The sequence below is a fragment of the Genypterus blacodes genome, unplaced genomic scaffold (genome assembly GCF_046128005.1).
Source record: "Genypterus blacodes isolate CSIRO-AG114 ecotype Tasmania unplaced genomic scaffold, CSIRO-AGI_Gbla_v1 ptg000258l_1, whole genome shotgun sequence".
NCBI classification, from domain to species: Eukaryota; Metazoa; Chordata; class Actinopteri; order Ophidiiformes; family Ophidiidae; genus Genypterus; species Genypterus blacodes.
In genome coordinates this window covers 26,671-42,666 of record NW_027467051.1, presented here as the reverse complement: position 1 = coordinate 42,666, position 15,996 = coordinate 26,671, and the positions used below count along the sequence as shown (strand labels likewise).

Genomic DNA, 15,996 nt, shown 5'->3' with positions numbered 1-15,996 from the left:
GTAAATAAAATCAAATAAAAACAGCTTTAAGGCTTTCAGCTCATAAACATCTACATTAGCTCACTTCATTGTCCAATGCTTTATTCAGCAAAGAACAAAACCATTGCCTGAGAAAAACGTTTTCCATATTTGCAAAGAAATGGGAAAACTAACAAATGTTAACCTTTTAAAAAAATACAAACCAGAGTGGACAAAAGAAGAAAATGAGCTGCGGTCAAAAGATTTATTCATGTATAACAAAACAGAAACACATCAGACTGTAGCCTTTAATGCCTTCCTCAAGCAGATAACACACACACACACGTACTGTAGAGCACATTAAAGTGATCTAATAGAGACACACACATGGAAATAGAGCTGTATTTATCTCCTTCTTGTTGTAGTTGTAACATTCTGTATATCAAAAGGTACAAATGTGATTTTTTATCATTGAAGGTTTTAAATTTGAGCTACAATCCAACACTAACACACAAACACACAAACACACAAACACAGCAGCTTTGAGTTTGTTCACTTTTCTCTTGAAGATGGAAACCAAAGATCACAGTCACAATGAAGCAGCTGGTGATGATGTGAACTAGCCTTTATGTTGACTGTCTACATGTGATGGATAGATGTGTGTGGTGTGAGTGTGAAGCCTGAGCTGCAGGGTTCACACAGGCAGTGTGTGTGTGAGTTCACAGTGTTGCTGTACATTGCAGTGAGAAGGTTTGTCACAGATCTTCATGAGCTTCTATGGAGCGAGATGAACCAGATGTGTGTGCACAGTTTGACCTTTTACTTTTTATTTGGGCTAAGCTGAAGATATGTTTGGACACGGCACTGAACATGAGTAAGATCACAGACTGCAGCTGATTCTATGCAATTCCAACAGAAAGCTTTCAAACAGCAGCCACGACTTAAAGGTCCATTACTTTAAAGCTGCACAGGGGAAGTGTGTATGGGGTCAAATTTAAGTAAATGTAATGATGTAAGGTGTCATCAGTAGACAATCTTTCTTGACAGGTTGTTTAATCTCCACTGGATACAGTGCAGCCATGGCAACGTGACCTGAGTGTGTCAATAACCTGAAGTAGAACATGAAGGCACACCAACTGCTTCTTCAGCTGTTTGTTCATCATCATCATCATCTTCACGGTAGCATTTTCAAAACACACCTACTCCAACAAAACAAATGTAATATTTTGTGGTCAATCATGTCCAGTGAAGTTTGTTTTTTGGTTAGAGAACAACAAATGTGTAACATGAACACAAACAAAATGGAATTTATGCTAAAAACTATTTAAATACGTTTTTAGCAAGGTTGTTGTTGTTGAAAGCCAGACTGTGGGAAAAGTGCGAATAACCTATTTAATAAATCAATTTAAAGAGAACACGTTATGTAACCAACTCTCTGGGTCTCAGCCCCGGATGGAGGCTTCTATCTGCCGTCACACACCATCTGGAGGATCAGGTCCCACGCGTCCTGCGCGCCCGAGCGGAGTTCGGGGTCCGTCTTCCCCACATGGGTCCCTATGAGGAACAGCTTCCGCAGGTCTCCCACCCCGGACAGCGCCAGGGCGTCATGGATGTCCGTGATGCCGCAGGCCCCCGGGAGGTCCTGCTTGTTGGCCAGCACCACCAGAGGCAGGCGGGGGTCGGAGCCTCGCAGCAGCTCGTGTAAATGTCTCTGAGCGACGGGGAAGAGCTCCGCGTTGGACGAGTCCACCACAAACACGAGCACCACCGCCCGGGACATGTACTTCTGCCAGTACGGCCGCAGGTCCTCTCTGCCGCCGATCTCCAGGAGCTCGACGTGCAGGTCCTCCTTGCTGATGGAGACCGCGTTGAAGCCCTGCGTCGGCTCCACGTCCAGCTCCGTGCCGCCGGTGGCCAGACAGTGCAGCAGGCTGGTCTTACCGGCTCCGTCCAGACCCAGAACCAGCACCTGCTTCCCCGCCTCCGCAGGCCGGGGCTGCTCGTTCACTGCCGTGTGAGCAACAGGCGCCGCCGCCGTGACTACGACAACTTCTTCCACCTCAACTTCTTCCTCGATTTGCTCTCCCCCTCCTCCTCCTCTCTCGTCTTCCTCCCTCTTTTCATCTTCCTCTCTTCCAGGTTTGCCTTCTCTCCGCACCGGCTCTTCGTGCTCTTTCTCCCCGGAAGAACGCGTGTGGATCCAGATAAGATAAGCGAGGCCTCCGGCGAGAGCAGCGGAGGCCCCGATGAATCCTGCTTCCTTCAGCCCGGGCATGACGCTCGACAGCCGCCTGGTCTTTCCTTCCCCCCCGAAACTTCTGCTGTTCGCCTGTCAGTTTCTGATGTTTCCGAGTTTGGTGAAGCTTTGCGCACACACACACACACATACACATACACACACGCAGACACACACCTCCTCTTCCTCCTCCCTTTCTCTTCAACAAGTGGATTAACTACGTCACAGTGTTGTTGTTCAGATTTGTTAGCAGTAGGCGGTGCAGTTTAGTTCCAACTTGTTACATCCAAATCTGTAATGATGTTTCACTGAAATAGGGAAATATAGGATTTGGTTTAAAGCATGATAGGAATACTGATACAAATTTTATATATTATTATGGCAAAAATGCATTACATTTTTGTATTACTTTTTAGAGTTACTTCCCCACTGACAAAGCTCTGTTGGTTTTGTTTGAAGAGTTGCAGATCTGAATTTGATTTAACTTTTTCAGTATTTGAACACTTTTGTTTATTTCAATATCCAAGTTTACAAAGAAGAAATGTTTTTCGTCGGACACTTTTGGGTGTTACAAAGACCGGAAGTGCACACTTCACTATAGCGCGTAAACCCCGGAAGTTTCTTGCACAGCAAATTCTCAGAGCCATTTCCCAACCATCGTTGCTTCATTAGAACCTTGTAAACTTATCCAGATAAATATTTTAATGTGTCAGTATCAATAGTTCAATGGGGATTTAGTGCTGTTTCTAAATCACACTGATGCTTCCTGGTCGCCTCCACTAGATGGCAGCACTGCTCCACTAGATGGCAGCACTGCTTCGAGATTGAAATACAAATCGATAACGTCATTCTAGCATTTAAACCAAGCTCAGCTCAATCATACCATAACATTCTTGGTTAGACGCTTGGTGGAACGTGTACAGCTATAGATCGATACACCGGACAATCATAAGATTCATTAAATCAAATGTTTGATTTCTGTCATCCTTCATGTAATTAGCAACATCCTCTATCAGCATGTGTACTAGGCCACACAGCTTCTTTAAAACTATTTGACGTGTAGACGTAGATGCATTCTAGACTAAAGCCACACCGAAGTAGAGCCCCTGTCAGCCTGTGAGTACATCTGTACTCTGACTGTGTGACTGGCAGTACCTGGATTGTGTAAAGTAAACTCCAGTGACCTTAATGTGAGAGGAAAGTTTGATACCACATTGTGAAACAACAACTATGGTATGCATTTAAAACGTTAGACCACATTGCAGCACATCTATGACTTTATTGAGCACAAGATAGCAATTGTCTGACACAAATCTAAGTTTTGAAGAAGCAGAAGATCTTACATGCACAGAGCACATTAGGTAGAGAGGATTAATGCAGGTTTAGCTGCAGCTGCTACTGCTGCAAAAAAGCAAAAACAAAGCTGTGTAAGACAAACTTTAAACAAGTCTGACACACAAGTTATAGGCCACCTAGACACCCACAATTTACTGATGTACAATTTCCACAGATGAAGAACACATTCATCATTATTTGACTGAATATTGTGTGTGTGCATGTGTGTGTCTCACCCTGGCCCTCTGTTGCTGGAAACGCAGGGTGACTTGATACTCTGCAGGCAGCTCCTCCTCAGAGTACATCCTGTCTGTGAAGTACACCCTCCTTATACGGCAATTTGCATGGATCTGAGCAAAGCAGACCATAGATTAGTGAGAGAGGAACCACACGTCGTCAAGAAAGGAATGGTGCACTGACTAACGAAATCTGTGTGACTAACCTGCACACGTAATGTCTCAGCATAGTTGGTTTGGAAGGCGGTCTTGGTGAAGTCCAACAGGTCGAGCTGAACTTGATTCCAGCCGTAGTCGAGCCTCATGGGCATGGTGCAGACAGGCGGCTTCACCTGTGTCGTGGTGTGATAGTCGCTCAGCCGAAACTTTCTACGAAGGTTTTGATCATCTAACACCTGTAAGGTATGAAGTCAGGGACAGAACCAGGAAGTGTGAGTGAGCACGGGGTTGTGAGTGACCACATTGTGGGGAATAGATCAGGAACGTGTTGTTGAGTGTGAGAGTGTGTATTCTCACCACGATTTCAAAGGTGAAGTGCTCCTCCATGTTCTTGATGCTCAGGACCAGAAAAGGCAGCTTGATGCCCAGCGTCCTCCTGGGGTCTGCTGGACATGTGATGAAGGTGGTACTGCAGGGACAGGAAGAGAGCGAGCGTGAGATTGAGTGATTGATTGATTGATCTGGCCTGAACTCAAGCACACCACCTCACCTGACGTTGACTCCCACCAGCTCCAGCACCTGGGAGCGGATGTCTTTGTCCGTGACTCTCTGGATGTGTCCGTGCTTCACCTGGGAACACATTAGCATCACATCACTTTGTATGATTTCCACTCTTGCTGTGGTTTAAATTACACACATTTATCCTACACTTGTGCAGCTATTGCCAGATGTTGAAAGCAGTTTTTACCTTTTGCTCCCATAACTCTAGAGGTTTGCTGCCAAGGCTGTACAGGATGGAGAGTAAGGAGCTCTGAAATTTGTTCCTGTACATGCTCTGTGTATACCGGTGGTGTAATTGCGTCTGATACTGAAGGTCCCACTCACGCATTATGCAGTGATGTCAAAACTAATGATGCTTACATACATCAGTGATGACGTATGCAGCAGCCGCAATGGCGCGCTGCTTCCATACAAAGCACGCCGAGATTCACAAAGGAGTGTGTGAGTTGTAGTTGCGGACTCATTAGCTGCGATTAAGCGGAGAGTTGAACACGGAGCCTTGAAGCATTAAAGTCCCACCTAAAGTTACGCAATCACACAGTTAGCACATCGTACGTACGGTCTTTGTATAAACTCAGACCAAATACGTCACTTTATTTCTTCACTTGGATGGCTGCATTCATTTTTGTTCATTATTCCAACGTTACTATTTAAATATGTCACTTAACACATTGTCTTCATATTAAAAAGCAGCGGAGATAACTAACAGTAACAACAGTTATAATAATAATATTTATATTTATGAATTACTAACCCCTGATTGTAGCGTTAGTGTAATTTATTTGCAGTACATGTATTTCACCAGTAGATGGCACTGTGCACTGTTTATCATGAAGCTACAGAAAGCATCAAATGCATCAGAAAGTTTCATTTCTTCGTCACTATTTCCAACCAAACAAAGACAGGAAGGGCATTGATGGTTTGTTCCAGCAAAGCAATGACATGGAAACCAAAGTGCAACAGGAAGAGCAAATGAATCATGAATGGCATCAGTCTGATTAAACTTCTGACCATCGAGTACAAGTCAGAGTGTAGCAGCAGAGGATTTGTAGATTGCTTATGATAGAAGGTGAATAATGTTTGAAAATGTTTAAAAGACTCATACACACACACACACTGTGTGTTATATTAGTGCAACTCATTTTGTGCGTTGTAAAAAACTAAATCAGTGTCTCATCCAGAATGTGATGATCTGACCCAGCGTATCGCCTGTATTGATCTGTATACAGTAAATGCTTGTTTTTTATCTTATTGTTATGTTTTTCCAATAAGGACGTCATATCAGGATCAGGAGTCTTGAGAAGCTTGAAGAAACCAGGCTTCAGGAAGGCTTTGTCATCGTGTGAGTGATGGGAAATACAATTTATTTTCAGGCGCTAGGTCACAGAGGCTTTGTCTGGCTTTTCCTGAATAACATGTTTGTTTTCAGTGCTATATTTGCGTAGCCAAATGCTACCGGTGTGGGAAATCCTGTCTGACCCTTGAGTCTGTTCTCCTGAAAACATTTGCATCTGGTGACGTCCGGGAGACGGAATGTTAATTTTTCTTCCACTCTTATGTAATATAAAGCCCTAATCTCTGTTTGAACAGGCAGACCTTGGTACCCTGCAGAAATATAAGAACCTTGACTGGAAACGGATGCTTTGGCAGAACGCTGTACCACTAACACACACACACACACACACACACACACACACACACACACACACACACACACACACACACACACACACACACACACACACACACACACACACACACACACACACACACACACACACACACACACATAAACACACGGCAATGTGACGGATGCTGAATCACACTTGTTCACAGGCTAACCAGACAAACACACTTCCAGGTGGTTACAGTTACTCCAGATTGCAATATTGTGATTGAAGTTGCCATGGTGTTTGTTGTTGGAAAATTTGAGTAATGCACAAATAGTGAATCAGCTTAATCCAATACTTCAAATTGCATGTTCTGAGGATGAAGCAGGTGTTTAGATTCTCAATCGCACGTTTCTGGGAATGTTGTTACTCATTTACCTACAATCTGGTGATTAAAAATGAGATAGTTGGTTGTAATTTTGGATACTTAGGGCACAAATCACTAAGCAGCCTCTGTTTCTTCTCTTTTTGGTGCTATTTCTGTTTTATCTGTGCGCCTGCGGAACTGCTTGTTCCCTCCACGGCACGAGAAGCGTAGTTTAGCAGAGCTGATACAGGCGTGCTAATTGTTTTGACCCTTGCCAACCACACAGACAGCAGCTATGCCTCAGCAGAGAAGCCTTGTATGTGTAATTACAACATGAAATTGATGTTTCTGTGTGTTCTGTGCCTCTATCAGAACTGCGTTTATAAGGTCTCAATGCTGGCAAATGTTATGTCAAGAGTTTCATGTTCACACTAAAATAGAACAATATAGCTCGTAAATATGGCCCTTTAAAAAAATGACCTTCAGGTTGAAATGCATGTAAAAAAACACATTTAAGAAGAAAAGATCTTCATATTTAAGTCCACTATTTATCTGAGAGTGCATGAGAATAAGTGTCTTCCTTTGCTTGAATGGTCCGTCCAGCATTCCTGTCATTGTTCACAAGTCTGACAACAGCAACGTCTAATTTGTGAGTGTGTATTTTCCAAATATCTGTTAATAGTACACACCTACTAAAGCACGACGCCTTCATGCCAGATCTGGTCTCATCAGATCTGTATGTAGGTCAGTGCGGGCTCCAGAGTCTCCTACTCTCATTTCACATTAGCTTTAGTAGCTCTTATTCCTAAGCTCTTCCTGGTATGTATCGACCCGTCTGAACCCACCAATCAAGAGTATGTGTGTGTGTGTGTGTGTGTGTGTGTGTGTGTGTGTGTGAGTGTGTGTGTTTGGGTGTAAACACTGTGGTGGAGAAGCTATGAACTAAGTTTTGTTTGTGTATGTGAGTTAATTTCTTTGGGAGAGAGAGGCCGGGTCTTGCTGCTACACCCATCCAGCGTAGAACGAAAGGGATTCATATGGTGTGTGTGTGTGTGTGTGTGTGTGTGTGTGTGTGTGTGTGTGTGTGTGTGTGTGTGTGTGTGTGTGTGTGTGTGTGTGTGTGTGTGTGTGTGTGTGTGTGTGTGTGTGTGTGTGTGTGTGTGTGTGTGTGTGTGTGTGTGACTCAGCAAGATCTTGATAGACATTTTCATTAAATATTTGTGCAGTATTTGTGTTTTCCTCCCCGTTGTATAAGCTGATTATCATGCTTTTCTTTTTTTCCTACCATCATAATTGTGTATTTAAGTTGAATGCTGCTGCCCTTGCCCATGACCCAGGCATTAGACCTGGATATGGTTCTGCACACTGCTCTTGTAGGGTTAGGATCAGTCAGATGCAGAGGAGGAGACATTTCCCCACAGACTGAATAACAGTGGAGGCCTTTTCAGCCTCGGTGGAGGTATGCTGTGTCCATCTTTGCATGAACCCAGGTCAGTGCAGTAACAGATGAACACCAGCGTAGCACAAGGCTGGAGAAATGTGCCCGACACCCCAAACTGACATGGAAGTGACTTGAAGTGTTGCTGCAGGAAAAGAGTGCAAAGTAAGCGGAGTGAGCGCTCTTATGTAACGCTCTGGATCCAGAGCGCTCGGCCCCGGGCTAAGTGAAGCTGTCATCTGCCGGAGTAGTAAAACAATGGGAGTGAAGGGTGAGAGATAACAGAGCAGAACCCTGCTGTGATAATAACACTGTAGGCTGGCTGTATTTAGGGGCTCACTTTGACAGAGTGTGTGTGTGTGTGTGTGTGTGTGTGTGTGTGTGTGTGTGTGTGTGTGTGTGTGTGTGTGTGTGTGTGTGTGTGTGTGTGTGTGTGTGTGTGTGTGTCTCTGCACACAGCTCAGAGCTATGCAGCAGCACAACAGCTCATAATTTAAGCATGGCAGTGAAATCGCTTCCAAATCTTGTAAAGTGTGCAGTCTTGGGTACGCTTCATTTCTCCTCCCCTGTGATCCACCGTGTCAAATACAAAGGTGGGGCAAAGTATGAATCTGTGTATTCTTGGCTCGAAAAGTCGTCTTGCAACAGCAAACACATCACAAGATCAACCCACATCTGATTCCAGGTATGGTTACACTGATTTATAGACACACACACACACACACACACACACACACACAGTTTTAAACTTGGCCTTTTCCTGAAGGGACATTGTGGCCTTTCCTCGCATTCTCAGGCTGCAGCACAACACTCATTAAACCAGAACCTGAGCCTGCTACCAGGACTTTACCTCCTATAAAGGCAGCTTAGGCCCGGACCGCAGAATAATGGTGACCTTTTACTGGATTTTTATTTGGGTTTGAGGTCAGCTGATGCATTTATGGGAGGTGCAAGGCTGCCCGAGCTCCTTCTCCCTGTTTTATTGGTCACTAGCTAAATGTACCTGACAATATGTTTGGATGCACAGATCTTTGTGGGCTTTCATCATATTTACAGCAGCTGCAGCCCAGACCAAGATTGGCATTAAATAGACAATATAACAATATTCTCCACTGGCAAAATGCCCCTGAATGCATCATAGACGTACACTGGAGTATGTTTGACCAAACAATGGCAGACTTTCAATTTGTCCTCCTCCACATTTCATGATTGTATATCTTTCCCTTTTCTTCTTCCTGTCCCCTTTATCTCTCTCTCTCTCTCTTTACATCTTATTCTTCATCCTTTATGTACAGATCTAACAGTTTAAATGCAGGACTTCTCTCTCAGGCATCACCTTCCCTTATAAACTAATAAAACTACACACAAAAGGACTTAAAGTACTGTGGATGATATAAAGAGTGGCATAAACACAGTTATGACTTCAGCATGCTTAAGACCCTAACTTCTTTGGTGGAGTTACTAAAACCAGAGTTCTATGTGGATGCAAACAGAGGGAGAACAGAGTCTGGCCAGAGAAATGAAGCTTTTGAGACGTCCCAGCAGCTCTCAGTGACAGACAGATCGTATCTACTGTACACTAAACCAATTCTCACCTCCTCCTCTCCTCTCCTCTCCTCTCCTCTCCTCCCCGGCTCCTCAACTCTCCCAAACTCCACAGCGTCCCTCTGCCTCAGCACAAGATGTTTTCTCTCCACTGAGTGAGGTAGAGCGCTCCCTGCCCTGTTTCTGTTGGCCAGCAGCCAGGTTTTTTTTTAAAAAGCCATCTTTGGCGAGATAAGCCAATCAGAATGGCCATGTTAACCTCGGGGTTATCAACACCGCTGTTTACATAACCCCATCCACTGCGCTTGCTCAACATGTGCGGGTGTGTACGCATGTTGGGAGCTCTGCCCCGCTGAGCTGAGTTGACACAGTGTACAATACGCCGCTTCATTGTTATAATAGGAAATGAACCATCACAGGAGCAGAGGTACAGTGTTACAGGACGTCCCAAGCTATTAGAAACATATTTTTCCAGACACTCTAAACCTCCCTGTTCCCCCCCCCCCCCCTTCTTTTAGTCTCTCTGTTTCAAACTCTTCCCCTCCTCATGCACAGATTCTGGGCAGATGTGTCAGGGTTTGGGTGTGAGCCAGTTCCAGAGATACAAGAAGTTCAGACACGCCCCTGCAGAACAGACTCACATTCATGCACGCACACACACACACTCACACGCACACACATGCACACACACACACACACACACACACACACACACACACACACACACACGCACACACACACACACACACACGCACACAGAGTCTATGGGCCCCAATACTCGACTACACTACGAGTATGAGAGCCCCACAGGCCTGAGGGATGATTAGTCAGCGCACACGAGAGAACATACACACCAAGTGATATAAGACAGTACTGCAGTCGAGAAGGAGTGAATTGTAACAGAAAGAGAGAATCTCACACTACTACTGATCAGATAAAGCTAAACTCAGACTAAGATGAGACTATATAAGACTAATATAAACGTAGATAGTGAGCAGTTTACCTGTTGAGCACGTAAGTTTTTATCAACATTAAGGAGCAGAAAGTTTTTGAAAAGAATATGGGACCAAGTATAGAACCCTGTAGAATGCCAAATTTGACCTGGTAGAGAGACAAGTTGGAACCTATTACTTAAGTAAGAAAAGTAAGTAAAGGCCAGGTTAAAAATTCCGTAAGATAGTTTCTCAACTGGTCTGCAACTAAACGCTTATACTGTCCACCTTATCTAGAACTCCATGAAGTCATTTGGTGAAAGCTGAGAGCTAAAGTAAGTTCTTGCTGCTTTATTTGAGAGCTGTGTCACTGTGTTGATTCAAAAAATGGGGTTGTTTAAATTATTCATTGTTTTGTCTGGAGTGATAAGAGGTTCTAGCAGAGGAGAGATCCTGCTGGATTTAGTTCCTGCTGTTCCGAGAAAAATCCAGCCTGACTTTTAAAAGGGAATGTTCTGGACCTTGTCAGCGGGGTTGGGAATCAGTCATCAAACCAATGGTCAGCAGGGACAAGTTCACTATTTAACATGTTGCGTCAGGCTCTCCATGCTCGCTCCCTCCAGGTTAGCTCCCGTTTGACCTTTTTACTGCCGCCATCGACAGACAATCGAGCAAAGAAACAACTAGGAACTCCTAGAAATCACTGTGATGCAATTGCGTTGGGATTGTTATACTTTCCAGGAATATGACAATTTATGATGCCATTCACCACCACTTCATCAGGATTGTGCACTAGATGTCACTGTTTTACGTAGAGATTTACGGTGTAAGTTGCAGTGCAGTAGCCATTAGTTTCTCAATTCTGCTCTACTGTGACACACAACACTGGACACCCCTGTCCCAGCTCTACACACACCTGATAGCCTAGCCTGATTGGTTAGGTGTGAGCCTAGTCAGGAGCTGAGACACTTTGATTGAGTTAATCAGGTTTGGGAACAGGAGGAAAAATGTTGTAGTCGACACTCAAATAGCTCGAGACGACATGTTGAGTGATGTAGGCTAGATAGCAAACTAAAAACAGGAAGAGAGCTATCAATCAAAAACCAGGACAATCCAAAAAAGGATTGGATGTGTTGTGATGTGGAGTAGATGTCAGAGATGGAGAGTAAATGTCTCAATGGGCTTTTGGCTTTGTGGTCTTATAGTTGATCTTTGTAGTCCAGGACCCACAAATCAGCCTGGCTCTAAGTGAGCCCGGCTGGCAGTCGGCAGCCAGAGTCCAGGCTGCCAGCTGATGCGTGCACAGTACGCTCAACCCCCCCCCCCCCCCCCCCACTGAGCTCAAACGATTAACCTCTTCAATCAAGTTCTCTTTTCTCCCTCCCCGGCCCGAGTAGTTAAAACATCAGAGATCTGTTTGGTTGAGATCTCGTTCCGCTTAGTGGCGCTGGCCAAACCTTTGAGTTTCTCTGTATTGTTTAATGGACGCTGAGCTCAGCCTTGACCTAAACAAATGTGGTTTAGATTCTGGGAGTGTTGCTATTAATATCCAAGTCAGCCTTTTGGCAGGAGGTAGCTGATACTTATGGAGAGAGACAGGAGATGAAGGGAGGGAACTGCCTGTCTGCCTGCTACACAGGGAAAATCTCAGCACAACACAAGAAGACTTTTTTGGGGTTTTAATCTATTCTGCAGTCCATAACTCAACAAATCACTAACCTCCCATTACACAGCAACATTTGGTTTCTGCAATTTGTCCGACTTAAAGTGTCTGGGCGTTCCGTTATCTGTGATCAATTAGCATCGTAATCAAGGCATTAGAGATGTGATTGTAACCCAGTTATGTCTTTGAAAGACAACGAGAAATGCCCTTAATTTATCACCCATGGATTCCACTTTACGCTCCTTGCACAGTGTTTGTTATTGTGTTTCTGTATCAATTGACAAGTCAGATTTTTCATGCCAGCCTAACACTCAGGCTTCATTTGCACCCGCTTATAATGAAATCCCTGTGCCGAGACCGAGTCGGTCTCTGAGGTGCAATGCAAACATTCCAAGTGATTTAGCCCGGGCAAAATTAAATTCCTCAAATGATTATTGCTCAACTCTTTATTATTTTTTTTTCTTCTGTTGGTGGGCTCATAAAAGAAAAGACTTGCAGGTGCAGGGACGACATTTCTCCATCAGGCTTTTGCGATTGAAAGGGGAGTTGTGTTCCTGGTTTTCTCAGTACTCTATTCTTGTAACCAAAGCAGTCCAGAGCCAGATGGGAGGGTGGCGTTCCACCACACACTGATCCAACCCAAACATCTGCCTGGCAACGGCCGAGGCCTTCTCGCTGAGACAAAACACAGGCTCGCTCTGTGCAATACCGTTACAAATGATTTCACTGTTTGATTTCTCTGTTTGGGGAACGGATGCATGGTCGCTCGCTGCTTCCAGGGAGAAAGACGGACGGAGAGTGAACCACAATACCTGCCCATGACTGTAATTGTTCCTTATATCACTTAATCTGTTTGAGTTGGCGGGTGAACGGGTCTGCAGAGCTCAACCAGTCATGTGATATTTGGAACAATTACGACCAGGTGGAGGTATTGGAAGTAGAAAAGATGAAAGTGGCCTCACATTAAGAACAAAAATGCTCTGAATTACAGACTCTTGATCTTTGGATGACATCTCTCTGCCCTGACAGTTGACTTTCTTCTGAAGTACAGTGAGGCCTTCACCCAGGTCTCTCATCTCTCACCGCAGACTACAGCATCTGTCACCCACAGAGTCCTGGCGGATGGTTTTGGGTTCACTAATTGTGACAATCTTTATCAATAAGTGGAATCCAAAAATATCTCCCTTACAACTTCAGCGCCTGGTGCATCATTACCACCAACATGTGGAGGCGTGGCTGCAGTGGGGTCTGGGTGGAGCTGAGATGGAGTCACCATAACTATAGGACCCATCATGCATGAAGAGATGAAACAAGACGGACCAGCTGAGTGAACATGTCTTAGTTTAGTCCTGAACAACTGTCTCCTGACAACATAGAACATAGAGGGAGAACAGGCAAGGTTCCTTTATACTGTATATATGTAGACGTGTATCATGTCCGTGGCTAAACTCTCCCATAAGTCCGGTGTGGCGTCGTTGCACTGATGTACCAGGCAGCCAGAATGAAAAGAATGTTCTGTTATTAGTGGAAAAGCTCCTGTTATGTGGATTAATCAACAGCTCTTACTTTGATCCCCTGACTCACTCTAAGCGACTTTGGAGGGAACAGGGGGCCAACACACTGTGTTTGGGCCAACACAAAGTTTGAACGTGCACACACACGCACACAGACACACAGTCTAAATGTACATGTTAGCAATGATAACCCTTTTAATCACGTATATATTCTCAGTATCTGAAGTTTGTAATATGAAATACCTCCCCAAGCCCCAAGCCCATGATTGACTGATAGAAGACACTCAGAGCTGACTTTGTGTAGGCAATGCTCTGTGTTGCACTCTGCGCTTCTTATATCCCTATATCCTCTTGTCACTTGTGCCAACGTCAGCCCCATCTGATCCCCCTCACATGAGTTCACCAGTGGTCCAATTCTCAAAAGCAATGGATTAAGAAAATGTTCTCTTAGACTCTGAGACCCATTCAAAGCCTCACACCCCTTCTGACCCCTTCAAGGCTGAAACTTACCACTTCTTCCAATGTAAAGTCTTATTGCTCATCCCTAAAGAGTCATTCTACATCTGTTTCATGAATTTCCTTTGTCTTGTCGTGTCTTGTTGTGTTTCTTCAGCCACAGCCTCCCTGCAGTAAACGTACGGATCAATAATGACGACTATTGGATTGGACTCCACTCAGCCTTTCACCCCGTCGCCTCTTCCATGGAGTGAGTAACACATTCCAGCTTGGAGGTCAGCGTCACTACCAAACAGTAAATATGTCAGCGTGTTGCAGACCACCCAACCGCAGACACACTGTCCACACGGATACACCCACAAACAGACACACACACTATGACTCATCTGTAGAACATGCCTGTGCACACATTGTTCCCTGGAGGCGGTCACACACACACACACACACACACACACACACACACACACATGCAGACACAGTGTCACGATGACCCAGTTGCATGTGTGTTCCGACTGTTTTGTTTACTTCGTGGAACTCTCAAAGCCCTCATCAGGGTCACAACACACTGAGTTAGGACCCCGACTATCTGTGGCATTTTAATTGTTTCAACACGTGAAAACACTGGAGTGTTTTGATGTCGCATTTTGCCACGTAATGCCTGCCTCCCCGTAAAGCTCCGCTCTACTGTACACTGTGTTTACAACTGGAGACAATTTACCTCATGGTGATGGTGGCAGCGGTGTGTGTGTGTGTGTGTGTGTGTGTGTGTGTGTGTGTGTGTGTGTGTGTGTGTGTGTCTGACGTATCTAAGCTGAACTCCCGAGGTCTTGAGAGCCGCCGATTCCCCCACATCTGCGATACCAAACAATTTCCCAACAAAGGTCAGTGGAATTTCTTTACGTAACGGCCACGCTTCGGCTGTGTTTTGAAAACACAACGTCTGCCAGTGTGTTTCGCCGGCTGACCCATTTTGGTGGGAAGCATCAAGCTGTTTCTGTTGTGGATTGCGTAACTCTGGCACTCTTAACCTGTGAATGCAAACAAACACATCGGTGGGATCTCATCTGGTCTTTGGAGCAAACCAGGGATTAAAGTTTGTTAGCTTTCCTAGAAGGTTGCTGTGCTTTGAAGTAGCAGACGCTCTCATCGCCATGGAAACGTTTTGCACCGACTTTACCAATAAATCTTCATCACAGCTCATAGGCCTGGAAGCTTTTCCCAGCATTCCCTCGGAGTTTCCAATTCGATTCAAGAGCTCATCATTATCACCTTTTACAGTGATGGACGTGAGGCAGAGGAAGGTTCCTGCTCTCGCTTCTGCTCGCGTCACGTACTGTTGTTCTGTCATTGGTTGCCTGTTTGAAAGGTGAGCGGCAGAGAGGTCAAAGTTGAATGTGGTTGCATGGTGTGCAGCTCTCAAGGCGGTGCTGCCGAGAGCCGAGGAGTCGCTGCCCTTGCTACACTGTCTTGTTGTGTTTTTGCAGCTGGACGACTTTGTGATCGCCACATAGCACGCTACCGCGAACACACACACACACACCCACACACACACACACACACACACACACACACACACCACACACACACACCACACATACCTGAACACATTCTTAAGCTGATCTACTGTATCTGTTGTGAGCTGAGGTTGCAGTGTCGATCACTTTGTCTCCTTTTTGTCAGGCTGCAGATCTCTCTACAATCCAGCTCCAGACCATCACGCACTCTGCTTTAAATATACTGACTCTGACATAGAGCTGCAGTCCGTAAATGTTTCTAATGAGTACAAATGATAGGGAATTGCTACAGATGCCAGAGAGGTCCTGCCAAGTCCTGTAACTAAGTATAAACACTCCCATGTGAGAGGTGGTTTGATATTCCATGTTTTTCCAATGTCCCTAACACTCCGGTGTTGATTTTGTAAACAAAGGCCTAAGTGAAGTCCCCGATTCTGTAAATAACCCACAACTTTGACCTATTTGCAAATCA

The 15,996-nt window shown here is 44.9% G+C and overlaps 2 protein-coding genes across 2 annotated transcripts; both read right to left on the bottom strand.

Annotated features, from left to right (window-relative positions):
• Window positions 1-209: 209 nt before the first annotated feature.
• On the bottom strand, window positions 210-2,493 carry arl9 (ADP-ribosylation factor-like 9). The gene has a single exon (XM_076171589.1). The coding sequence runs from the start codon at window positions 2,231-2,233 to the stop codon at window positions 1,421-1,423; it is 813 nt and encodes a 270-aa protein (XP_076027704.1). The 5' UTR covers window positions 2,234-2,493; the 3' UTR covers window positions 210-1,420.
• A 969-nt stretch (window positions 2,494-3,462) lies between these two features.
• On the bottom strand, window positions 3,463-4,799 carry LOC143016968 (uncharacterized). Its single transcript, XM_076171566.1, has 6 exons — window positions 4,673-4,799; window positions 4,475-4,554; window positions 4,282-4,393; window positions 3,972-4,160; window positions 3,766-3,879; window positions 3,463-3,595 (listed from the first exon to the last, which is right to left on the bottom strand). The coding sequence occupies exons 1-6, from the start codon at window positions 4,754-4,756 to the stop codon at window positions 3,590-3,592; spliced, it is 585 nt and encodes a 194-aa protein (XP_076027681.1). The 5' UTR covers window positions 4,757-4,799; the 3' UTR covers window positions 3,463-3,589.
• Window positions 4,800-15,996: the final 11,197 nt, after the last annotated feature.